This window comes from Thunnus maccoyii, chromosome 6 (assembly GCF_910596095.1).
Source record: "Thunnus maccoyii chromosome 6, fThuMac1.1, whole genome shotgun sequence".
NCBI lineage: Eukaryota > Metazoa > Chordata > Actinopteri > Scombriformes > Scombridae > Thunnus > Thunnus maccoyii.
In genome coordinates this window covers 7,351,340-7,378,933 of record NC_056538.1, presented here as the reverse complement: position 1 = coordinate 7,378,933, position 27,594 = coordinate 7,351,340, and the positions used below count along the sequence as shown (strand labels likewise).

Here is a 27,594-nt window from a genome sequence, read left to right as displayed (position 1 = left end):
CACACAACCCACATCTAGAACAAGAAATAGACCGTAGGCGGAAATGCAGCGCGGTGGAAAATAACTTTAATAAAACTCCTATGAAAACAAACCAGCAAAACAATAAAAGCCTGTACATTTGACAATATCCAGTGTCTGAGACTTTTGAAGGCTAGTGGTTCTAACTACAGCTGCATCACACATAAACCAACAGAGAAAAACCATTATAGGCTTAGGCTTGAGCCCAAGGTTTTATATAATAAGATATGGTTCATATACTCGTTTACGGATATTGCACAAAAATCAAACACAGATGCAGATGCTGGAGGAGCACCGTATGTCGAAACGAGGAAGTAGCTTTGCATCGCAGTGTAATGTCCCTACTGATAAATTCCCGCCCACACAGGCCCCGAACTCCGCCCACACCTGCTCGTATAAAAACAAATACACTTAAAAAGAGAGCGGCACATATTTGCACATTGAGACATTCAGAGACAGATAATTAAAAATACAGTATAAACAATAAAATAACTAAACATTTGCTTTTTGTTTTGGTCCTAACATGTTAAAAGCATCAGTTATTTCTCAGTGAGTTTATTTGTCATAGTTGCTAGCGTGAGTTGAATGGCGCTTTAAAAGTCGGACATCCTTTTAGACTTCTCGGGGTTGTGATAACTCACAGATGATAATACTTTGTCCAATAATGCTCTTGATGTGATGTGTTTCAAAGAAACAATGCACATTGTCATCTCAAAATAAAAGAAACAGAAAATAAAGTGTTTAGTTAATTAAAAGTCTATTTGAAATTTCTCATATGTCTTTCTTTAAACGTTCCAGTGTTCAATGGTCCAAATGAACTGAGATTCAAACACTGGACCAAAAGGCTCAGGGTATCCTTGACTCTAATCGATCCTTCTCTTTCATCATTATTCCCTCACACAAGTTTGCTTTGTGGACTAATAAAGTAGTCTGGCACATAGAAGTCTCATGATAAATTCTTAAATGGCAAAAGAAAAAGAAAACTCATAAAAAAATACAATCTTCCCGCAGTTTTGAGGCACACTTTGAGGCAGCGGGAGCGAGACTATTAAGTTGCACTTCCTGTGGGCGTTGTGCACATGATGGTGTCGTTTTAAGACATGGGGGTCAGACGTTTTTTTTGTTGTTTTTTTTTGTCCATTGCGCCTTTCCACACCCATCTGTTATCTCCGCTGTTCTTTAAAACAGTTCAGGGGCGTGGGCAAACCATGTGCCCCTTCAGAGTCCATACGAGCCAAGTTTCAAGTCCACTTGACAGAATTCAAGCGCATCAAACAACTACAGCGGTTCAGCCCGCTCTGTGGGGACAGTTCTCCTCTGAAGGTTTAGTGTGGGCAGAGTGGGTGCTTCAGTTCCCTTCCTTTGGCTGTGTGCTCCATCAGCTGTTGTGCCTGTGCAAAACGTGCAACGACTTTACCCACCATGATTCCTCAGAAATGTCACAAGACCATGAATCTGGATTTTCAGGAGGCACCATGCTAGAGTGATGCAAGGTGAGGAGGGGTACAGTAAGTATGTGTGCCGGGTAACTGTTTCAGAGAGTAGATCTACTCTGCGTGTACAGTATATGGGGGTGAATCTCCTCATGTTTGCGATATTCTGCTAGATTCCCTTTAAATATGGGTGGCTGTCACCCTGTCTCCATAGCACACCTTGGCCCTCCCACACACTCATACACTCCTCCGCTGTGTCCTCTTGGCCCCTGGCCCCTGGCTTAGAGGGGTCGCAGCTGGTCTAGGAGCGGTTGTCTTTGGCCACATTGTGGGCCATCCAGTTGACTTTGGTTGTCCAGCTCTCTCTCAGGGCCTCATCGAACTTCTGGCGGAACTGCTTCAGCGCCTCGTCATCCGTTTTACCCAGAGCCAGAGAATCCTGAGGAGGGAAGGGATGTGGGAGAGGAAAGGGAGGGTGGAGAAGTGATGAGGAAGTTCATGAAATGGGAAAAGAGGGAGGGGGACGTTGGTGATCAAGCGTACACCCAAACCATTTCTGTGTATGTATTCATTTTTTTCTTCCTTCTCTACAAATGAAATAAACTGTCCGTCTGTCTACTCTTGTATTGTCATCTTATTAGGACAGGCTTGTATGGAGATGCATCAAACCTAGTGACCATATGTTTCTACCTTCTAAGACTATTTCCCCATCATTTTTGAATTTTTTTTTTGAAGTTTTGGAAATCCTTTCAAGAACTGCAAGCCAGAAATGTTGGTTGGCATGTTGTAGCATATTAAGATTTCAAAAAAACAAAGTGACATTATTAGCTTCTTTATTAATATATTTTTTAAACTGTAAAATTATTTTAAAAAATATATAATTTTAAATTCACTCCTACAGTATCTCAAAAGCAACATGTTGCCATGCTGAGATTGTTGGAAAACACAGATATTTAAACTGTTATAGATACATAAATGTATTTCTATGCTTGCTGGACATTTTCTGCTCTAGGACTCATATCTGCATAATTTCTAACTATCGTTTTTGATTGTATAAAAGACACCATTTAACACCAGAATATGACAGATCCATCAACTTAGTATGTCACGACTTAGTGATGGACTACTGGGTTTGTTAAAAAAGTTTCTCAAATAACCTTCAGTATTAATTTTAGTGACTATGCAAAACTACACTGAAAAGCCTATTTTCTATTTAGTCTATTTACACAGAGAAACTTTCCACTTTCAGCAGATGAATAAACTCTGCACAGTGAAGAACAAACCACTTTCTTGAGTGGAGGGGGACTTAAAAAAACATTTTGACACATACATTTGACAAATACATTATGTATGTATATCTATGTATGTCATGTGACTTTCTGTTTGTTCTTCCCGTCACCTTTTCTCTTTGCAGAATTGAGCTGTCGAATAGATGACGCTAAAGAGATGCACAAAAAACAAACAGATGCTCTGTGATGTGGTTGGCTGGTGGTTTGAAAAAATCTGCAGGAAATTCTAACTGTTATTGACTTGCTACATGTATGAAGGTGGTGTGTGCATGTGTGTAATACCTTTAGGTACTGGATGTCTTTGACTGAGGTGAGCTCAGGCAGTCCAGCAGTAAGCATGAGGGCAAACAGTGTGATGAAGAGGTTCCCGTTCTTCCTCAAGATTAGATAGGCCTCCTCACAGTACTGACGGAAACTATTAACACACAGACATATACACAATTTGTTATCTTTGATATATACAGTATATTGTCCACGGATATTTGAATTCATGATAACGGTCACAATGTTGTCTTGGTGATGCTTCCTTTTATCAACAGTAAAAGAGTCAAAACATTAATTTGCTTCGGAGGGTTCATGTGAAGGTCAACATGTTAAAACTTTTCTTCAAACATATCTGCGGATGTATGACTGAGCTAAACGAGATTACTCACTTACTGTTCGTAATTGATGACATACACTTCCTTTACGCTACTAGGTTACTCATTGCATCTCGACTGTTTGTCAGTGAAATGTTTGCATAGATAAAGGGAGTTTCACAGAATTTGTTACAAGCTGTGACATTTATTATCTGCTGAACTGCATTTTTCTTGTCATGTAAGACATACAGAATCACCATGTTTGCTTATTTGGTTTTTGAAATGTTGTTTGATAAGTTTAATAATTTGTATATTATTATTTCAGTTTATTTAAGAACAGATATTCTTGACTATTTAAATAGTTAATTTGTCTTTGTTCTTGTGCCTTTTTTCCGTTTTTATTATCAGCAGCTGAAAGTTCCAGTTTAATGCATAATACCAGTCAAGAGTTTAGACACACCTTCCTGAATGAGAAAGTGAATTCTTGAATGAGTTTTGAATGTGCAGTGGGTTAGAGGGTGCGTTTCCACCTGGGTAATCCTGCTGTCATAAACTGATTTTTTTATCTGCATCTGATCTCAAATTGGTACACAATGTACTATTTCTTAGAACCACACATACCACATTTACTGACGCAGTAACAAACCACAAGTGTACTTCCCTTTTTTTACAGATAAACAGTTTTGAGGATGGAGCTCATACACTCATGTCAGACAGTGCATGTCTAAGATAAATCTCCTCCATGCTGCTCTTCACCAACAGCCAGCTGTGAAGCTTAGTGAGTGAGTATTGTCAAGTTATGCAGTCAGTGCAAAAACATATTTAATGTCAGACCCAATCCAGCGCACCTGCATCTTAAATTCAGTGTGTCATGGCTTGGGCAATGCTAACAAAACATTAACTAACATGCTGCTGTGATGTGCAAAAACACAAGAGGGTAGCTATTTCACAATGGATCTGCACCTCTTTACTACAAATCAGTGAATGATGTGGTTGTTTGGATTACTCCTGAATTGTCGTAACTTCAGCTACAGCAGCTGTTGATGCTTCACAGGACTTGTCTCCAGATGTCTACTCTCTTGTGGTACAATTATGAATGTAGGTCATAATAACAGAGTACTATACCACGAGGGTATTTCCACTTTCGTAAAATGATTTTTCTACATGTTCAATCACTGATCTCTACTTGGTAAACAGTGCACACTGCTGCAGTGCTGCTATGTGAAGCCAGACTTGCACATGCAGCGCAACATGTTGTTGAGGCTTGAATATTTTCAGGCTCGTGATCACTTCAGGAATGATCCATCTGAGTTTGGTCAGTTTATCTGTATCAGGGAATGACTGCTATACAATTAGACCAACATCACAACTATGTTGGCATATTTATAACCTCATTTTATACCCTTTCACATGAGCTATCAGGCAGCATTACACAAGGGTGTTTTACAGGATCATTTTTTTTGTAGAGAAGTGAAACAACAACAAATGTTACATTTTTACATCCAAGGAGACATTACTGTAATTGGTGAGGTTTTGCTTTCTTAAGATAAGGGCCTATCTAGGCTTACAGTATTTATGCTGGTTTAGCACTTAAATGTTTTAAAAAGTGTTTGTACAACACTAAACGAGACTGGTAAGAAAGGATTCAATCTTTTTAAATTGGATTGTCTAAATTTTACATTAAAATTAAGTGGATCAAACCATATCCGACGGATCCAAAATCTACATGGAATTTCTCAACGTACTGTATGTGTTTATATCAGTTCAGATAAAATACAATGTAGAGAAACAGTCTAGGATGTTCAGTTTTACTGCAGTTGTCATTGGTGTTGAATTCTAGCTGGTCACATTTCTCCTTAGTGAGACTTGCTGGCCAGAGCTTAATCAGTGCTTCAGTCTCTACTGCCAGCTGCTGGTGGATGAGTGTACTACACTGACACACATTAAATCATGTCAGATGCATGGACTTCCTGCTCTTTAAGACTGTAATGCTCTTTAAAAAGATCCAAGTGCTATTTCTGAGACAACTGAACACATACACGCAGCCCAGCTGAAAAAAATAAAGAAACCCAAAACGAGAAACTCATGATCCAGCCGTGCAGATACAATGCCACTGCAAACAAAAAGGTTTCTATGAAAGGAAGGTACTGCTAGCTGTAGTCTTTATAAAAACAAACAAACAAAAAACCTTTGCTTTCTCTGTCTTGCTAGCTTTGATATCATCTTTGCAGTAGAAGTACTCTTAACCAAGTAACAGACTTAGATCCTGTGTTGTCTACGTCTAGTGGATTTTCTTAGCCGTTATACCCACAATAACACCCTTATTAGTCAGCTGACAGTCAAACCAGTAGTTGATAAGGTGCATTAAATGTTATTGGTGATGATGATGATGAAAAAATTAAAATTTAAAATTAAATTAAAATTTGAGTGACAGGCCTATTAATAGCAACACAGTCAAATGTGTCAATTGGATGAAACATATGAAACAGGTTGATTTAACTGGATAGAAAAAGGTGCCTATTTTTATAAATCATTACCATGGCTGTAGTTCCAAAGTAGTAGTATTTAAAGAATGGTATACATGCATAGAGAGACAGAGACTTACTGTATGATAAAACAACAAACAAAAAGTGAAACAAACCTGCCAAATTTTTCTGTGTAACCCGTCTTTCCCTGTTGTATGACGTGGATGAAGTCGTGTGTGAGGATAAATGGTACACGCTCCCTCTTGATGCCAAACTTGGACTTGAAGTTGCCAAGGATGTGGCCAAAGTCTATGTGGAAGAGCTGACAGGCAGACACGAAAGCCAAACAGTGAGCATCATGGAAAAAGGAAAAGCAGACTGGAGCAGACTTGTAACAACCCAGTGTGGCAACGTAATGTAAATACTTATTAAATATTTATCTAATCAGATGATTTGTGGGCTTTCTACTGGCCCGTGGATAATTTCAACAGATAAAACATCTGTCCAACCTGTCCAGTGCTGCGGACCATGATGTTGTCACTGTGGCGGTCTCCGATGCCCAGGACGTAGGTGGCTACACAGTAGCCTGCACATGACAGAGTGAACTCCTCGATGGCCCGATCAAGAGCATCACTGTCGGTACACAACAAAGAAGAAGGAGGGTTAACTGACTTCACACCTCTTTTGAGCACCTGTAATAGTTGACATATCCTTGCCGTTACTTAAAGGTTTGTTTAAACACCAGACACCATCATACCCAGAGTTTCTCTCTTTGAGCCAGTTGAGCAAAGCATCCTTGTTGAAAGCGGCAGCTGCTGCCACGTTGCTGCTGGTCAGCTGGATGTTGGCAATCGTGTCTGCCGATGACACTACCTCAATCAGCCCTGCCCGGTCACCTGTCGCTAGGCAACCATACGGTACGATCCTGCATGATATTTAGAGAAGAGAAGCAAAGAGCTTAATGGTATCAAATAACCAACTGTGAACACATTTATCCTGGAGTATGTGGTAGATAGATAAAAGAAAATGCCCAAAGGCAGGAACACAAAAACACATTATTAATTGCCCTTTTTCACATTCACACTAACTGCCACAATTTCTGCTGTTTACAGAGGAGAATATAGTAAATGTGTATATTCACAGTCAGTAAATCACAACTACTAGTTTTGCACAAATGCACCATTGCCAATAGTGTTCTTAATACAATCTGCGCATACATACAGTAAATATCAGATGTAGTAGTGACAGATATCTGATTTTTGTCAATTTATTTCGACACAAATATGCATCCCAAAACAGTCCTCAAATCTGTGCCACATACGAGCAGAAATCTAAATTGGGTCAGTGTAAATGTAGCTGTGTGTGTGAGTGTTGCTCTATATCCGATTCCAGTGTTATGCATTTCTGAGATTAAGATATTAGGCTATGGTTAATTTAGAGGCTCATGCAAACAGCACTCCTCCGGGTACAATCCCCTCTGTCAGACAGTAGAGACTATTGTACTGTTTACAGTGAGCTGTACAGATGGGGACATACAGTGAAGAACTATGGTGATTACATGATGGTATGCACTAATGCAAGATGATGATACATTTTCTATTTCATTCATTTAAACTGAATTTATTAACTGTTTCCACAAGATGGCAGTAGGTCTTCATTTTGCAGGATGGAGAATAACAACTCTTAAAAGATAACTAACATACTGAACATACTGTTCCCCCAGTCTTATACACTAGACAGCCATGACTCAATGCTCAAAGCTGACTCAATTTCTAGATTTTATTTGCAGTTTGACAGAGGTGTAATAGAAACCAAATGCCTTTAGGGCATTTCTTACTCTACTTGACGGGTGTTAAGTTTAAATCAATGAGAAAATGATTAGAGACAGCCAACAGGTATACATGTGGTGAAACATATTATCAAGAAATCCTTGATAGCGGTTTCATTACATTGTCCAAACCTTTATTCTATATATCCCATCATTGTGTCTGAACTCTGAACCCATTTCCCTGTAATCTGAAGCACTGTCCTTGAGCTCAACTGTCAAAACAACCCCCTCCACTGCTCAGCTCCAGATGTGTCAGTGTATGACAAAGGCAGAAAAAAGGTTTGCAAAAGTGCCAACGTGTGGATTTGATTAGGATGTAATGCAGATATTGTATGTGTGTGGGAGAGTGTGGAAGTCTAGGGTGTAAAAGGGCTGGAGGTCAAACTAGCATGAGGTAATTTAGTGTCTCCCCTCCTCTGCTGCTCCCCACCAGAGCTTCCCCTTCCCCACAGAGAACAGGAACAAACAAGCTTGACAAACACTGACTGTTTAACGCACACATACACATGCTCGCGCACAGACATGAGCACAAAAACAAAAACTCACCTGAGATCCAAATTAGCCTCCTTCCATAGCAGATCCATTAACCTCAAAATCTGGAGGGTTAGCATATCTTGTCGTAGGTCTAAGAAAAGACAGCGAGGAAGAAAAGGGACAGGGAGGACAAGTTTTTGTAATTTCAAAAGAAAATATTTTGCATTTAAAAGCAAAAAAACTTTTGAAAACATGTCAGCAGAGTTGACTTTAAAATTCTGGGAAGTGGTTTAATTTCCTCCTCCTTCATGACCTTGTATCTCTCCCCCTCCTTCCCAAACCACCCTACCCCTTTTTTTTAATTCCTCCTACCGTCTCCGTTCTTGAAAATGATTCCCAGGGTGTCTCCCCCCAGCAGCTTGTTGTTGTAAACAATCCAGAGTGGCTTCATCTTAGAGTCCATGTACCGACACCTCTCCACACTGATGGGAGAATGCGAGAGATAGACGGGGAGTGAGGCAGAGAAATAGAGGAGAAAAAGTTAAACCTGATCTAAAACCTAGACCTATGTTTGGAATAGAGATTTCCATATAATCTGGCTGAATAGTAGTGTTGTCTTACTTGATGCCGGACAGCAGGACATTGGGGTTTAGAGGGGAGTGCAGGTCCGACAGAGTTTCTGAGTAGCCGCTCTGCCTAAGACAAGTCATCATAGCCTCCTTGGTCAACATTGCCTCCTTGGTCTTACTCCGAGCGTTCTTGATGGTTCCCAGCTTAATTAGCTCATTGACTGACTTTAGCTTACTCAGGGCCTCCACCTGGTTGAGTAAAAAAAAACAAAACATAAATGTAGAAACAATATTTCAGAATTACAATGGTTTAATGTGAAGTCATAATGTAACACTTTATGTTTTCCTGGCAGCAATGAAACATATATTATATAATTTACATCATTAATATCCTTATTAATCAGCAAATGTAAACAGCACAGATTCACAATACTGAGAATATGCACACTCTACCCTTATCAAACTGAATCAGTGATGTAGATCTCTGACCTGCTTTTCAAATACAAAGTAAGTGTGCTTCACAATTCATGATTGAAACCAGCTCACAAACCCTAGAAATTATTCATTCTGGTTTCTGACAAGTGAGCACATTCTCCTTAAGCACACAATGTCAGCATTACAATCCTAAGCCAGCATGTATGCTCTTCAAAACAGGAAGTGGGCAGATAAATGACTGGGCTGATGAGGAAGTAGGAAGAAGCTCCAGAGGAGTGACTGTCAGAAGCAACAGTGTAAAGGGCAAAGGTCAGAGGGCAGGAAGGTGATGCTGTTGTTGCTGTGACGGGAGTTGACAATAGTTGACTTGTGCTACTTTGGTCCCTGAGCAGTGACTAGTAGGGTTAAAGCCCAAATAAGACATAACCTGTTAAGGCAGGCCAAAATTAGAGACAAAGGAACTTCTACTTCACAGAAATATATCTACAAGGAATATACTGGAAATAGATTGTGATTTCTTCATTTGTTGGTGAGATTACATGTGCACAAGTGACAAGAAATAAAAAGACATGGTTTGTGGTGTACCTGTTTCTTTAGAACCTCAATATGAGGGATGCTGCCTCTACAGTAAGCTTCTAGGATGAGGGCAAACTGGACTGAAACAGCTGGCATGTGGATCTCTGACCTGTAGGGGGCAGAAGAGAGCAGGCATGGTAAGGAGGAGAAACCCCTCTATAGAGTCAAGTTGCTCTTTTTAACAAATGCTTTCCCTTTCTTTCTCCTGTAAAAGTAGACACACAGACACACGTGCTCTCACACACACCGTAAATGCCAGAAGAGGAAGTGTCCTATCTTGCGGTTCCTCTGGGCACGGTCCAGCAGGAAGTGTGTGAGGGCGCAGTCATAGTAGGGCTCATAGCGCAACACCTGCACCAACTGCAGCAAGTACTGCGACAGCTCCTCATTACTGGTGAGAAGAGAGAGGGAAAGAAAACAGGGAGAAGAATGAGATGTATTTTACCTTTCACTTTCACTCATTTTTTTAACTTTTGAACTTTAACTATAAAATGATCATAGAATTGGCTGGACTATTTCCTCTTTTCAGGAAAAGACAGATTATCCACTATCCACTGCATGAAAGCAATTAATGTGTTTTCTGATCAAAAAGAAAGAAGTAGGTACACTGGATTACAGTGAATGATACAAATGCAGACTGGCTTGAATATGAGGCAAAGAAAAACTGAGGAGATGATTATGTATTATATAATATTTATGTGTGGGTGGATACATGTGTTTACCTCATATCACGCAGACAGCGCACAGCATATTCTCTGACATACTGGTCAGGGTAGTTGAAGTCCAGAAGCTCCAGAGCGTCTCTGGGACTCAGTTTGGGCCAAATCTGTAGCAGTGCCTGCAGCTGAGAAACACACACACACACATGCACACATATACTCAAAAACCGATAACTTATGAATATGTGTCAGGTTCAAATTGTCCCTTAAAAGTCAAGATAATATTAAACTTTTGAGAACAGGATCAAATATGAATGGCCTGTCTGTCTCAAATAACCAAATTTAATCCAAATCAGCTACTTGAATGAGAAAACTTTCCTCACATTTGTTGCATCACTCTGAATCTTTGCATGCGAGTGTGCACGTTCACATTGACTAGAAGAGCTTAGACTCTTAGCTTAGACTTGCATGAAGAGGTGGAATTTAGCAATAAAAACGTGTTGATCTCATACATATAACATTTCACCCACAGCACATCATTATAGTTTGGCACTCAACCAAACTGTAACAAGAAATATGATTTCACTTTTATTTTTTATTCATCTCTAGTGTCAAATAAGGCATTGGCTAACCTGGGCCATGTCGTCATGTTTGCTCCATTTGACGGAGAGTAGCAGCTTAGGCAGTGACTGAGGGAAATTTTCACGACAGTCGTAACGTAGTGTCCAGATCAAATCCTTCTCATTCTCACACAGCTGAGAGAGCGGGTCCCGCTCCATGATCTCCTTTAGCTCTATATGGAACTTCTTACCCCCGCGACCCTGAGAGAAATGATGGGAGGAAGGAGCAACCGTTGGGTTAGGGATTTTGAGAAGGAGAGGATGTAGAGGAGAGATGAGATGATGAAGAGGAGATGAAGATAAATAGGAAACGGAGCCAAGGAAGTGACAGGACATGAGAGGAGTAACAGCAGTAACTGTACAAGGCCACAAGATGGCAGAAGTGTATCAAAGTATGCCCCAATTTTTTTCAGTAACTGTCTTGAATGTTCCTCTCAATCCATAAACCAAGGACTATTATTGAATTGTCTGTTTATACCGCGTGTCTGCTGTTTGATTCTTAAAAGGACACAGGTGCATTAAAGAGCCAATGATTTAAATGTAAACTTGGTCTTGATATGCTGAGGTAAAACAGATGCCAGGCCAAACTCATTATGGAGGAATAACATTAGTGAAGTTGTGTGGATCTGTAAACTTATGCACAAATTGACATACTGTAAAAAATAAACAGTAACTTGTAGTCAGTGCTAATCCATAGTTTCACATGAGCACCTCACATTAAAAGGCTGCGTTCAGGCATGCCCTCTACATAACACAAGATTATGTAACCGGCTGTAACACGCCCAGTAGTGGGTTTTCAGTTGAGGGGCAGTGAGACAGGAAAACATACAAGTAATCTGATTAGAGTCTCTAGTTTTGAAGGGGATTGGAATATTTTGCTGTTACACCCTGCCAAAGTGATAACAATGGGTTTCCTAGGCAACAAGCAGTGTGTGCCTACTTGAGAGGTTATACTTGGTATGTGTATCTGTGAAGAGAGAGAAATAACACTGCATGCTAATTTGTGTCACCTGACACTGCAGGTTTATTTGTGTCACCTGGTTTTCACCTGCGCTGCTCTTGTAGAATGTGAATATTTTGGTATATCTACATAATTATCCCATACTGTTCATCAACTCACCATAGATGCACAGTCACTTGCTCTGGCGATCTCTGCAGCTTTTTCCAGTATCTGCAAGAAAGTAAGTGAGCACTGTATGAGGGAACACTAACTGATACATCACTGCCAGAGCACATTAAGCAGGCTGAGCACGTCCTGATCCTCTCGTGCCAACAGCCACCACTTCATCATAATCACTAGGTACCATTATGAAGAGCACTAAGCCACTGCGATGACAAATTCAACTGCAGTAAAGTCTTTAAAAAAAGGGCCATAGAGGTCCCATCCACTTTTAAGTTCAGACATAGAGTGAGTATGGCACAATCATAGTCAGCTTTCACACGTTTGTGTGCATGGCTGCAGAAATTATTTTTTCAAGCAAATGAGATATTCAAGATTACTGGCATGTCCAACTGTTAGCAAAAGGTATGTCTCTAGGAGTGGAAGCAAAAGAGCAAACAGTACAATGTCTGACTAATGTCTGACCTTGTCAAAGGGAGGGAAGATGATTGGTTGTGGCGAGTACTCTGGGAAATGGATGTGCAGTGCTGTAGCGTTCTCGGTATACGGGTTGGTCTGAATGGTTCCTATGGGGTTCAGCATCTCTTCAAGTTCATCTGTGCAAGACACACACAGATACAAACTTGGTTGACATTCATCTACTGCATGGTGGTAACTCTAGCTTAATTGTATTAGTAGAAATAAGGTAAACATGAGAGTGGTGCGTATACCAGGAAAGGAAGACCAGCAGTGCAGGATAATATCTCCAGTCTTCAGCTGGCCTTTGTAGTCAAACACCATAGTGTTGACCCAGGCTATAGGGTAGTGCTGGTTCACACAGAGAGAGACATTTTTAGTCAATGATACTATAAAAATAGTGTATATATGCACAGTAACTAGGTTTGTGAACAAGCCTGTTTCTTACCACTTTCCCTGCTTTGCGGATGGTCTGGTACTTGTTTAGATGGGCGTTTTTGGTGGACTTCTGCTTCTTCACCTTATCCATGACGGCGTAGATGGCGAAGCAGAGGCGGGTCATACGGGGCAGGTCAGAGACAGAGATGTCAAATTCAAGCGTGCTGTCCTTCCATGTGTGATCTGAGCACTTGCTGCTCTCGCTGCTCACCGCAGGTTTGCACAGCAGCTCTGTGCCATGGAAGAGGCCTGCTCTCACCTGGACCTGGGTGGATGGCAGCACAGGCATAGTGTCATTTTGGTCCTTGAGTTAAACTTTGTCAATAAACTTCAGTTCAACTGGCTTTTGGCAAGGCTTTATGAAAACAAAAAGGAAGATCACAACCTGCGAGAATAAAATAATCTGAAGTATTTCACAGCTGCTTAACACTCAAGCCAAAACATTTTTAAATGAAAATTATTTTTTATGATATAATCTTGTATGAACTCTTAACATTACTTATCTGACTGACAATCTGTAGCTGGTGATGACATGTTTGTGTGTTACTACTGTAAATGCGAAGCCGTGTTGAAGACATGGCACAACTGTGTTTGCAGCTTTTGAGTGTGCACAACAACATGAATGACAGTTTGATGGATGTGTACAAAGCAGTAGTTTACCTTGGCAGTATCCTCCGCGTTCACTTTGCTGCCTTTCACAAGCACTATCTTAAATGGGATAAACACGTCCCACACATATGTCTGTACTTGCTGCGGAGGGAAAGTGAAAGGAGAGGGAGAGACTTGCAATAAGTGAGCAGTATTTGCATAATGTGCTGTAAAAATATGTACTCCAACACGCTGCTTTTTCACAAGCACCCTTTACCGGCACACACTTGCTCATGCACACATACACAAACACACAAACAATGTGGGGGGTCAGGCAGGTCATACTGATGTCAAGCCAAGTGGATTTGCAAGGGTCAGCAGTCAGCAGGACAAACAGCATCACATGACACCTAGAGCCTATGAACATGACTAACTAGCATACTTCCTGCTGTTTGCTGCCTCTGTGTGTGTGCTGATGTGTTTAAATGCTCGTGTGAGTGTGTGTAATTCGCCTCTTGTCAGATAAGACGCTATATTTGTGTCTGTCTCTACTATTACAGGCAGAAACAAGAGCTCAATATATTGTATTGTAAGAAAACACCCTGTCCCTCTCTTCTCTTGCTTTGTTTTGACCAATTATCAGAAAGATTTCCTACAAGAGCCCAAGAGCAGAGAATCCAATAACAGGTTCATTTCCTGAAAATAAATCTCACTTCCTGTCGGCCAATGACACTGACAACAACCTTATTACTGTCTGATGAGAATCCCTGTCCGTTTCTGTTTTTTGTGAAATATCATCTTATTTTAAATTCCAGTTAAAATCCTGGCAGATAAATTTTGAACAAGCTGTAAACAGGAGAAAGGGTTTTTACTGATACCATAAAGCAGGATGTTGCAGTAGTTCAAAATGATAAGTCAACTGATTGGTTAAGCAACAGAAAATAACTGGCAACAATTTTGATAAGTGATTAATCATTTAAGTCATTTCTTTGTCTTGTAGGACGGTAAATTGAACAATTTGGGGTTTTGGACAATTGAGAAATTTTGATGGACATTTTTCACTATTTTCTGATATTCCACAGACTCATCAATTAATTGAGAGAATAATTAGTTGCAGCGCTAACCCAGTTTATTTGAACTTCTGATAATCACCTTATAAGTACCCATGATTTATGCTTTAATACGTAAATAAATTAATTTATCCAGGGTCATGGGGGGTATTTAGATGCTTTTTAGCCCTAGAAGGTGCCATCTCATATTAGATGGATTTGTAAAATTATTTCATGTTGTTAGCATTTCCATCTTTGCTTGTCAACTTCACCCACTATATCTTGACAAAATGTTTCAGTCATTTTACAGTATGCCTGCATTTATCATATGATGATATACAGTGATTGGGACACTTTGTGTCCTTGAGTCATATTATCCACTGAGTATGAATGTACAGATCAACAAAATGGGGAAGTGAGATGAAACTGCTGGTTGTTTTTACTGTAAATGCACATGTAAATGTTAGATCATAAAGTGGGAACGTTAAGAGCAAGTTGTGAAATAATGGTTCTGACACTATTATGATAATATGTCATAAATGTGATGTGGTTACATTTCATATGATGATTCACACCTGTAATATTTACAGACCCTCTCTCAGCTGCACATCACAAGGTATCAACAGTCAGCGTGGCATCAGACAATTAAAACCACAGGAGACACTCGCTAACGAAACACTCGCTTCAATCTGACAATTAAAATGTGGTTGCACACAACAAGGAATGATGTCACTTTGCACCTGACAGGATCAGCAAGGTGCTAGCGATGTTTTCTGACAATGTGACAAATGCTAAAGAGGTCAAAACTCCAGCAATGCTTGTAGTATATAGAACAACTTAATTGTTAGACCAACGCGTTTTGGCTTGACGCCTCCATCAGGGTCATCGTCAACGTGGCAAATGCTGGCGGAGCTGTGCAGGCTTGTTGCGACACACTCGGAACACTGCCTCATAAAAGACGGATGGCAGCTGCCAAGTACATGTTTACTTGGTAAACCTGCACACCTGCCTTGTTCAGTGCAGGTGAATCAAACAAACTATGGAGCTTTTGCTATTTTGGTGAAACAAGAACACTGCTCAGTAAACACTGGTGGATATTAAGTGACTGTTATCTAGAGTACATAGGAACATTTTAATATGTGCATCTAAACATCAGTTTTAATCAAATGTTGTCAAATTTGCACACTTGCATGTATGTTAAATACAACAGTGACTGACAATAAATTTGGCAACATTAATAATAGTATGTGATAAGAATTTGAACAAGTGGACATTGACTTCACCTTAGCCACTGAAGACTCAAATCAGTTGACCTGCATATGTGGCTGTTGAACAGACTAAACTAACACAGCAAAGAAGTGAGAGCCACATTCATTCCCAAGGCCACACACTTTATTCTCATACTAACCGTGGGAACCCTTCTCTTGGGAGGTAGTGGTAAAGGTGGGTTGGAGGACTTGCGGCTAACCACAGCTCCGATGGCACAGATTTCCTTTTCAAACATGGCCTTGACGGTGCTGGTGTGGACCAGGGTGAGGTGTGGAGACTCCTTGGCTTGCATGCACGTGCGGATGTACTGCACACAAGACAGGACAGGAACACTTTTAAACTGTGTACATTTTTAAGCCTTTTTTCGTCCTGTGAAAAAGATGTTTTGTTCATACTTCTGTTAAAATTAAACTTGCACTAGGTTGATATAAAATCAGGACACTCAGTAACAGCAACACACAGTAGTGTGCAATTGCCTCTCTGTTAGAAATAAAAGTGGAATGGCTTTTCAGAGAGAACCAGCTAAAGTGCTTTAAAGATGACAGAAAAAAAAAATAGGTGAAATTTATGCACAGCTTATAAGCATACTTCATCAAATTAACATGCAAGGCTGCACACAGACAGGACCTGATTCAGCTTAAAATACCTTGGCACTTGACTTAAAATCACTCATTTAAAAAAAGCAAGACAAGTGACTAACCAGAACATAGCTTGCGGAACTTAAGATGCATACATTTACCTACCGAGGCTGCAAAACTCTGCCTTCATGTCTAGTTGAACTCATAACAATATTAAGCCTATTGAACCTACAAACAAACACTCTCAATGTGTTGGGCTTTAAACTGAGGAAATCTTAAATTCCACAATACCTCTCTGATAATAAAGTCATCCCTCATGTATGACTTTCATTCCACATAAAATCCAAAGCAACAGGTTCACTATACTTGCACTGGGACAAAATATCATTGGACAGAGAAGAAGCAGCACTGGTGAAACAGTGAGAGCATGATATACATCACTTTACTGCTTATCATTCATTCTCTCCTAGATCAGAAAACAGCTCGAAAACAATCACTTTCATCACAATAACTGTTGCCATTAAATGTCTTCATTCTGTATGCTAATGCTACCCTGTCTATATAACTTGGTTTTCTTATCTCTTTTTTTTATGACAGTTACTTGCCAGCATACTAATGTATGCTTTAACTGCTTTGACTCTTTCTATGCTTCTTGTGGTTAAATGAAATCTTGCTGCTCTTTATAAGTGGTGTGTTTGTGTGCTTATTCTTATGACCTTTTCTAAATGTGTCTATATAAATATGTCTATTGTCTGTAAATCTGTTTTTAACAGCTCTCTCCATCACCCCATCATAGTACTGCAACTGAAAACTAGCCAAATGACTGATACTTTCACACTTACAATCTTGACTAATGCATTTTATTCTCCAAGATAATATTGTGATAAAATGTAAAAAAATCAAATGTAGAACTCTAATGGCAAGAGATACAATGGAAGAACTGTAGACACTGTCCTAAATTGCAATGGCTAATTTAAGTGAATAATAGAGAAAGAGCCAGCTTCTGGCATGAACAGAAAGTTCTTTTTTATGCCTGATTCACATGTAGGCTTATCTGGGATGCTTAAATCTTTTCCGAAACAGCTGAAACAAGTAACGCGTAAATATGCATACTGTAAACACACAATCAACCATCCGTACCATTACCAAAAACATTTTTGTTGAGCCATCAGCTATGAGGTTCAAGCCCATTAATTCTAGTTTATATCTAAACTTTTCCCAGTCAGACATGACAACGTCTGTTGTTGGAATAAAAAAAAAGGTTTTGATAGCTCAGACTGTTATTGTCAAACTGATATAACATTGTATGAAATTTTAAGACTTATTACTATATGATAAGCATAGATATTTAGAATCCAAGGATAGAAGACAAAATGTCAGCCTTTAAGATGACTATCTCTCCTCCATCTGGTTATGCCAACAATACTGATACAGTAGATAAAACATCAAAGTGAAGGATTATAGTATTGTCTATAAATCACTGATAAACAATAATCCCCACTGTGTTTACAAGGTCAAGGCACTGAAAACAAATAAAAATGCAATCACCTGTATAAATCAACTTCAATATAATGGTCCATTATCTGGATGTTTTTCAAACTGCTTGTGTAACATTGAATTTCTTACAGTATGCAGAGCAACCTTGCCCACTGTGTAGTCACAGACCTTGTACTGAATGAGAGGTTGGTCTCCACAAAGGAACTCCAGGCAATGGCTGACCCTCAGTACGTACTGTCCCCTCCACGCCTCCTCCTCAGGCCCATGGGTGGTCAGCCACTTCCTAAGGGCCAGCTCCATCAGCTCAGTGGGGGTGCAGGATGATGGCATCTTCAGACTGGCCGAGTCCTGCCAGAGAATAAAGGAAGACGGAGACAAAGATTGATGATACAGAATTCTAAAAGAAATATAAGCAGCTAAGCAATCTTTTGTGAGAAGTCAAAAGTGGACTTAAGGATGTTAAAAAGCAGATGGGGGGGTAAACATGAGAATGCACAGACTCTTGATGACCCTTGCTGCTGGGTCATATCAGAACGTGTGAGACGTGTTCTCCATTTGTTTACTGATCTTAAGACATATTGTGTGTGCAAACAAGAGGAAACAAGCCATACTGTAGCTAATTAAATATAGGCATATGACATAGGCACAGTGATGTGTGCAAGGAATAAACACACATGCAGTCACTGGGTTCATATACAAGTGATCACTTGGACATGTGTGCATTTGTGGCAGAATGAAATCACACTCCAACAGACTGTGAACTACGGTGCGTGTAAATGCATGTGAGTCCTCCACACATTGCAACAGCCAGTCTAATATGTTCTGAGTGCAAGAGTGAGGCTCACTGTTTCATCCTATTTATAGCTGAGTACTGACCTGATACCTGAGATGGAATTATAATTTCCTGGAGGTTTAATAAAAATGTCATCCATTAATAATTAACGACAGAAAATATTCCATGGCTACATTATGGTGGAACTACAAAACCAGCAGCTCATGCAGGACATATCTTGAGAGCACACATTTTTTTTTCTAAACTCGTTCAACATTATTTTAAGGTTGAAATTAGATTTCAATGCTAATACAATGAGGGACCAAGTGAACAAGACTAAGTTTAACCAGTGAATAATCCTAAGGATATCGCTTAAAGGAAGGCTCACCATTGAAACTTGGACATATTCACTTTACAACAATAAAAACGCCACCACACTTCCTGTCTATATTGTGGCTTATTGTGTCTGACCTCCCAAATAAGACTTCCTGTCTATGTCCACCTGAGCACAGTGGCACAGATGGCCTGTTTCTGTGTATGTGCATGTATGCGTCTGTGATGTTGACCAAAGCTTATATACACAGGTCTGCAGGGACATGACCATCTGTTTTATTATTAAATAACATCTATAACAGAGGCAAAGAGAAAGATACAGAGAGACAAAGACAGATGGAAGGAGACAGACAGCGAGTTCACAGAAGGAGAGGGAAAGAGGTTCATTTTAATTAGCGTTTGGGTCCCTTGAGCTGCCATGCTAATGTGTGTGTGTGTGTCCGGGAGGATGGCATAATTTCCCTGATAGTTTTGACCCACTTAGTGTTGTCACATGACTTGCTAGTGGGCTCAGTCACGTGACTATTATGGAGCTGCTAACTGTGAGCAGAAAAAGAGGCTGAGCTACAGTGCATGTGGCTGCGCTGGTGGAGTCACATGGCTGCTTTTGCCACTCACACAAGGTGGTTTTGTCTGCCGTAGTGGTGCCGTAAATCACACTGTTATTCTGAGCTCATTATGTATGCAGAGACATTGTGCAGTGAGCATGTTATGGTTTGCATTTCCAGTTTCCCTGCATATCATTTTCCCATTCCATTTGGGAATAACCTCAGAACCCTATAATTTTGTAAAATGTATAAGTTATCAATATTAATTTATTACATTTGATATTTATTCATATTGAGTGCTATCTAGTATCAAGGTCTGAAAAAAAAGAAATATTCCTAAATCCCATCCAATCAGTATCTTCCTTCAGTGAGTTACAAGGCACAACAATTGTCCTGCAGTGTTTCCCCTATAATTGTACAGGCCTGGCAGGCTGCCAGGCCAACGAGAACCCCCGCCAGGCCAAAAAAATATTTTTTTCAATGCCAATAATAACGCCAAATATCCATTCATTCATAAATCAACAGTGTTTGGGAGCCTCTGTCAACCTAGGGGAAACACTGTCCTGGGTGTTTGTGATAGGCAGTGGACTTGTATCTTTCAGAGGCTTGTGAGGCTTGCTAATAAACTACATGGTCCCCATACACAAAGTTAATCACATTTAATGTCTACAAGGGTGGGATCTTTATGAGATAAAATAAGGATGATTTTCATCACAGAGAGTCTGGCATCTGGTAAGACTGTTTTCACAGAAGACTGCAACAATATTGTTGCTAGCTCATTATCACTAGTTTCAAGGCTGACATTAAATGAAATGACATAGGATGTTTGACAAAGTTGGTGGAGTCAGCTGCAACTGTCAGAATACACTGAATGCAAACAAAAAGAACATAAACCAGGCTCAATGGCCCATCTATCTATTCATCATCAGACATGAGGATAGGGGATGCCCAGCAGTTAAGTATCCGACCATGAACCATGATGTCCCCAGTGTATCCGGTCAGGGACCTTAATTGCGTGTCATTCCCTTTCTCACTATCCTCTTCATCTGTCATCTCTTTACTATGGGCAATCTAATAAAAATAAAATGCTCAAAAAAGAAATAAAGAAAACTCAGGATGGACTTTGTTAAAATAATTTGAACTGACAATGTAAGTAATTTAAACATAGTTGTCTGGTTAAGGCTTACTTGTTTGTGGTACAGAATGTGACCAGAAATACCGCCCCGTGGTTGTATGCCTCCGCCAACCAGTTTACATCCATGTCTGTCCAGACTCATAAAATATTTGTAGTGAAGACTTTGAAGGAATTTAATAAAAAGGTATTAAGTGTATTTTCCTTCCATGTTCACAAGCTTGGCCAATAAAGCTGATTCTGATAGAACACAAAGTTGTAGCCACGACAGTAGACGATGCTTCAGATATGGATGTTGCTGCAAAGAAGCTACAAATACTAAAACGTGGATACTTCACACACATCTTCAACCTGGCAGCACAGAAGATCTAAACAATCAACACAGTTTCAAGGTGGGAAAAAAGATTAGTGTCACCAATTCAGTATCTGACCAAATGTGAAATATAGTCACAATCTGCCTTTCTGTTCCTGAGTAATGGTGTTGAATAACGGCCAGAAAAGTGTTTTTGCAGAACATTATGATGTCACAGTGAAGTTGACCTTTGACCTTTTGGATATAAAATGTCATCATATCATAATTTTATCCTATTAGACATTTGTGTGCAAATTTATCATAATTAGCGTTGGAATTCTTGAGTTATGGCCAAAAATGTGTTTTGTGAGGTCATAGTGACCTTTAACCACCAAAATGTAATCAGCATATCCTTGAGTGCAAGTGGACGTTTGTGTCAAATCTGAATAAATTCCCTCAAGACGTTCCTGAGATATCGTGTTCATGAGAATGGGACATATGGACGTGCATATGGACAGACCAACAACCCGGAAACATAATGCCTCTGGCCACGGCTGACGCGGGCGTGGAGGCATAATAAAAACGTTGTATACATAATGCACTGGGTTGAAATGTTGCTTATGATCATGAGTTTGGTGCTGTGCTCGTACTTCTTGCCAGGTGTGGAGAGGTGATAACAGTTCACAGTTCACTCATTGCATCATAAAAAAGTCAAACACTCTTTATTTATAGTTTTAATCTAACTCCTAAATAAACCAAAAACATACTTGGTCTTGATCTCCACTTACTAAGCCACTATAGCATTGGGTGACAGACTCTCACCTGAGACTGGTCAAAGTGGATAATGACTTTCAGGTCTGCAGGCCGATCATTGAGTCCATCGGTGATGGCTGTCCTAGCTGCTGGCTCTAGCTGCGGGGAGAAGCAGGCCTGCAGCCACTCCGCCCATGTCATCATCTGGACACGTTGCATCCTCTCTTCACTGATACGAAACATCTTACTGCGAAAGTCCTTCACCTCCTGGTCATTTATGCCATCGAGTTCATGGAGGCCTAGTGGAAGGTTTGAGAACAAAAAAAATAGTTGCTGCATTACTTGAAGTACATCACAATTTAAATTAAATGGACAGATTAGATTACTGAAACTACTTCTAACAGGTAATTTGTCTGATAATGTGCCTTGAGAAAAGACATAACAAAAGTTGTGATTTACAGTACCAATCAAAAGTTTGGACACACTTTCTCAGTCAAGGGAAAATGTGTCCAAACTTCTACTTATTCAGCAGGTTATTTGTGATCTCATGAAGCTGAACGAGCTCTCAGGTGAGAGAAGGATCCTGTATACACAGGATAACATGCTTTAAAGCACAGGATTAAAGGTTCATGTAAAATGCACAAACACCTGTGGGACACTTGATGTCAGACAGTTGCACCTGGTGGTAATGAATGTGTAAAAAGGATTACAAACAGCACTCTCTCATGGGATTAAACCACAACCTCCTCATATTTACACTGGTACTAAATGCCAGACGTATGAACTGCTGTTTGGCTGATTATATTTTATCTTTTTGCTCCCCATTGAGCTTTTGTCTCTATTTTTCAAAGGGGTGCTGCACAATACTCTCTTGGTAATGAAAACAACATGTTGACATTTAAAGCCATTTAACATTCATATGACCCTCAGCTTTCAAAGAAGGGCTCTGGACCACATTAGCTGCATTGTGTGAGCTGGTCTGTGTGACTGTATTTCTGGAGGGTAAAAAAACATGGTCCGCCCTGTGAGTGTGTAATTGTTTATTACTGTGCACGGCACGAGGTAGGTGTGTGTGTTTGCGTGGGGCTAGCCAGACGTGCCTGTGGGGTTCCTTTTGAAACGCTACTTTACTCTGACAAAAGCCTTTAAAAGATCATGTCAGACCAAAGTGGAGCCAGGAGGGGAGGATATCAATATCGTCTGAGTCTCCTTCAATTAGACTCAGAGCCCCTTCTCTCCCTCGTTCCCTTTCTTCCTCTGCAGAGGCTTGCTGTGGTTAAAGGACTTCCATAATCCTGACTATCTCAATGAGAAGAGAGATGGTTGTGTGTGTGACTTTTTAGAAAGCAAGAGGAAGTAGGTTGTTCTTTTTAATTGTGTTTTTGCGTAATTGTATGTAACTGTAATACAATATGAATTAAGTGTGCGTATAATGCGTGTGTGTCCCCATGTATATGTATTGATTCAACTACATATCTGCTGTGATCAAAGTCAATGCATTATGATCTTTTGTGTCAAATTGGAAAATGTGTTACAATAAAACATCATTTATAATAAGTTAAGTAAGTGAGTTTTCGTGCATTAAATGTATCATATATTAAATCTATTCTTCCGAGCCATTGATTGACATTCTGTCAGTGAATCTGACTTTCAACAAATGTTTAATTACTTCACTGGACTGAGCCTTTCTGTAGTAGTGATTGATCACCTGTGATCCTCCTAAAGGCCTAATCTTCACCAGAGATAACACAAAGTGACAGCTGATGGAAGACATATCAGGAAGACGTCCAGTCAATCCTCACGCTTCTCTATCAGACAGCTTGGCCACTGATAGGAGCCAGCTGCAGATGGGCCTCAGCTCTGATGGCTGGGATGAATGTGCTGAGTAGGGAAGCTACTTAGTGTACTGGAGGAGGTGGTTAAGGCTTGTTGTGCCCGGGGAATGATTTACTGTCCCATTTACCAACTCTCAAGTGCTTTTTTTTTTTTTTTATTGGGAATGCCAAACAAGGACAGTAAACGAATCAGTCAGAGAGGGAGTAATGTGTTTGAGAGCTTGCATGATATTCTACCACTTTCATTTTTTTTTTTACACGTGTCTCAGCATTTAAATCGCTACAACTGTAAACATGAGCAATAATTTTTGAGAGTGATGCTGCCTCACCCTTGCCAATGAGCACGCCGATTTTGGAGTCCAGCAGGCGCTCTGCTCGGCCACAGTTGCGCGTCACCAGTTTGAGGACCGGCAGGAAAGGGCGAACGTCGCACAGTCTGCGAGTTTCGTCCTCCAGTTCTTCGTGCACGGCTGCCTGGTTGACACACTCGAACATGTGGCTCTCCATCTCGCCCAGGGCGGGAAACAATGGGAACGTCTGAGCCTGCTTCCATAAGAGCTGGAGGGGAGAAGAAGAATTTACTATGTGCGTGCACTTGTTTGAGGTTTCACTGAAATGCTTTTGCACTGCAAAACCATGGGGAGTGTTTTTATTGTCTCCAGTAGACTGAATTAAATAATTCCAACTTTGAGTAAATGCAACTGGAATAAAGCTTTATGGACATGACTATATGAGGTTATCTAATGGTGTTTGACAGGGTTTGACAAAGCAAGGCTTGACAGTCTTCTAACCCTTGCATCAACACTATATGGCTTCATATGGAGCCTAAATAGGGCTTTTGTTCTTTGATATTTAAACAGTACCTTAAAACTAAGAAGAATAACATATAATATGATGGTATATATTGACTAAAGTGTATGTTTCATGATCAGGAACAAATATGACTCATGGCAACATGACACAGCGTCTGAGTGAGCCAATCAGGAAATGAATAATATATCCACCAGCCGATCCTGGCATGATTCATGTCCCTGTGCCCCCACTGCCTGATCACAGGGTTGGATGTCAAGGTATGTGTGCTCATCTGAGGTTATGGAGCTATGCTGCAGCGTACTGGATCAGGACACATTTGCCCTCCGAACAAATACATGTTTCTCTAGGAACACTCGTGATTTTTTTGTTATGTTGATCCCATCTCCTCCAAAAAAGCACGCAGGATGCTTAGATGGCGTTATTATTTGATTGTGCAGTGTTCTCATAAATTAATTTAATTACCTATCAACATAATTTAGAAAATTATTGCCATAGTTATTTTAATTTTCCACATGTTAACAAGTCAACAGTTTGGAAAATGTAGATTTTCGAATGATAACTCAGCTCCATAAAACATTTAAAAATGTTCTGCTTTCTGGGAAACCTTAGAGTATTTATTAGAATGAATGAAACACTCTCTTTCATAATGCTGCTAATCTTGGCTGTTTGATCACTGATAAAGAGTCTGGTACATAGCTGTTTGGAAGGCCTGCAAAGGTTAAAAGAATCTTCTAACCTTTGGTTAAACTAATACCCTACCTAACAACCTCACCTTTGTCCTTTCTTTCATTTTCTAAAAAAATCTCACTCTCCCCATCTTCTCCCTGTATTTTCTTGCTTCAGTGATATATAATTTGTCAAAGCTTTTGTTGGTTCTGTACATGTTTCCCTCAGGGAATAAAGATCTCTCACATGTACATGCCAACAGACATCTTTTATGCATGCACACCCACATATACATTTATTCCTATGAACTTAAAGGCCTGAACATGGCGAAAATTGAGTATCTATGAATGTCAGTTTGTATCTTTGGTCACGTTACAGGGCTGATAAAGCCAGAAGTGATTCCAAGAAAGCGGCAGACAGACCTTACTTACACATAGACTGACTTGTTTACTTGCTATTCAGAGGAACCTCTTGAGGCTTTCATGAACAGCGATTGTCTAGGGAAAACATGTTTGAGGTTGCGTGTCCCTATGTGGGTGTTTTCCAAGTTGATCAAAAGAATCTTTAACATCATCTGTGAGAAGGTTGTGCACCGAGTAACCAGAAAATAGTTGGGCGGTATATTGTACTGCAGTCCATTACAACAGCCCTGAAGACGACTGTCAGTAATAAATAATACCTTTGTGAAACCTTAATTATTGTTGACACTCTCTCAGAGGTTTGGGGTCCACTCAGAACTAATTTTGAGACTGTAGATTGTGATGTATTGGATCACATTATATTGTAAGTTTGTTTTTCTGTATATGTAAATGAGATGGACAAAATATTACAAAGCTACTTTCAATATAATGCAGTCTGATACAACACCACCACAAAGTTCAGCCTTAAAGTAAACCTCCAGTAAGGTAGTAGTTATTGCAGGGATATTGTATTTCATTGCTGGGATATTGTATTTCATTGCCTTGCATCGTACAGGTGTTTCCATTTTTCTGGTCACTTGGTGTAAATTGATACCTAAATAACATCACAGAGGCCTCTATTACCCACACACATCAATAGTAAAATTCTTATTTCAAACATCTTCACATTAGCATGTAGTTTGTGACACTTTGTAAACAAGTAATTGTTAAGTAATTTCCTTAACAATTTCTAAAAAGGCCCATCAAGTCTGTGACTTGTGACCTCTACTTCACAGGATTAGCTGCAGCCATGCATGATGTCATGAGCTATTTGCATCCTGAGAGCAAAAAGTATCTGAAAACAAAAAACACTCATCCAGCCACAGTAGCCACCTATCAAAACAGGCATTAGATAATGTCTAATTGAAGAGTTGTGTGACTGCGTCTGTTTACTTGTAAGTATATGTGTGAGGTAGTAGACTGTAGGACAATAGACCTGGAGGTGTGGAAATGTAATCAAGTAACTAAAGGATACACAACAAACAAATACATTCATCTAATCTCTAAGTTTTTTCAGAACCTATTAATTGTCAGTTGTGTTGTGACAACGTAGCTGAAAACATCTCATTTTGCCAGACGTTGCTAACATATGACTTTCCATAAAACAGATGCTTAGATGCCAAACCTGTGCTGTCACCCATTCAGTGCCACTCACCAGTTTGATGTGTTGAATGGTGGCCTCGCGTGGAACGTCCATCTGGATGTAGATACCGGTGGGCAGCAGAAAGTCCACAGTGATCTGGTCTGGAGCGTGGCCGGCCAGGGGCGAGTGGGCCGCCCATATGTCCAGGAGGTCTGTCATGGCAGGAGGCATGGCAAGGGACACCACACACCACCTCAACCATAAGGACCTGGAGAGTCACAGGAGAGAAACAACAAAAAAATGTGTATTGTAAAAATTTTAAAGATTAAGGAAAGATATATTTGTTCTCAATAGGTCATTCTAATGATTGAAGGGTGTAGTTTTGGGGTAAGTTAAATCAGCCTTTAAAAACTTAATTACATAGGAGAAAATGATAACTGAGGTTACAGAGATGACAAAAACAACAACTTCAGAGCTAATAGAAAGTCAATAATGCCATGACTCATCCATCGTCTTTACTCACAGTGAGCTCACCCTAAAGGCAAACATGCTACATGTAAACATGTTAGCAATCCAACGTTCTCATGACTCACAAATGACCACCTCAGTGCGGTATTCCAGAAATGCCATGAGGCCATTCCTCAAAACCAGCTCGGAGCAAACATGATTAGGCTAATTCAAGCCTGGTTTAAACAATCACAATAACTGCATGCACATGAGTTTAAGAGACCGGACAAGTCAAACACAGATAACATCAATTCACACTGAAGAGGAGAGATTTAAAAAGATAGTTGTGATGTGTGCTGTCACAGAGTAGAACATATTAAACACAAGCTTTTTCAGAAATAAAGATTTTAAATTGAAGATTTGACAAAACTCAAAGACTGGTGTCATCCTAAAAATGATGTTTCAGCTTCTGTGGTTGTTCAAACAATCTTGGAATATAAAATGCACAATTTAAATATTCAT

General features: G+C 39.9%; 1 protein-coding gene across 2 annotated transcripts in view; it reads right to left on the bottom strand.

The window, feature by feature from the left end:
- Window positions 1–44: 44 nt before the first annotated feature.
- Window positions 45–27,594, bottom strand: part of pik3cb (phosphatidylinositol-4,5-bisphosphate 3-kinase, catalytic subunit beta) — a 55,195-nt gene continuing 27,645 nt past the window's right edge. For both annotated transcript variants that reach the window (XM_042414309.1, XM_042414308.1), the window contains 22 exons: window positions 26,698–26,893; window positions 23,934–24,162; window positions 21,839–22,068; window positions 18,108–18,287; window positions 16,004–16,171; window positions 13,619–13,708; window positions 12,969–13,223; window positions 12,775–12,871; window positions 12,530–12,660; window positions 12,065–12,115; window positions 10,957–11,145; window positions 10,388–10,509; window positions 9,913–10,056; window positions 9,675–9,774; window positions 8,707–8,903; window positions 8,458–8,567; window positions 8,158–8,236; window positions 6,541–6,708; window positions 6,293–6,416; window positions 5,960–6,105; window positions 3,023–3,155; window positions 45–1,890 (listed from right to left, as the gene is read on the bottom strand). In XM_042414309.1, the coding sequence (XP_042270243.1) occupies window positions 1,753–1,890; window positions 3,023–3,155; window positions 5,960–6,105; window positions 6,293–6,416; window positions 6,541–6,708; window positions 8,158–8,236; window positions 8,458–8,567; window positions 8,707–8,903; window positions 9,675–9,774; window positions 9,913–10,056; window positions 10,388–10,509; window positions 10,957–11,145; window positions 12,065–12,115; window positions 12,530–12,660; window positions 12,775–12,871; window positions 12,969–13,223; window positions 13,619–13,708; window positions 16,004–16,171; window positions 18,108–18,287; window positions 21,839–22,068; window positions 23,934–24,162; window positions 26,698–26,856 (3,240 nt within the window). In that variant the 5' untranslated portion in view covers window positions 26,857–26,893 and the 3' untranslated portion in view covers window positions 45–1,752. The remainder of the gene's footprint in view (window positions 1,891–3,022; window positions 3,156–5,959; window positions 6,106–6,292; window positions 6,417–6,540; window positions 6,709–8,157; window positions 8,237–8,457; window positions 8,568–8,706; window positions 8,904–9,674; window positions 9,775–9,912; window positions 10,057–10,387; window positions 10,510–10,956; window positions 11,146–12,064; window positions 12,116–12,529; window positions 12,661–12,774; window positions 12,872–12,968; window positions 13,224–13,618; window positions 13,709–16,003; window positions 16,172–18,107; window positions 18,288–21,838; window positions 22,069–23,933; window positions 24,163–26,697; window positions 26,894–27,594) is intronic.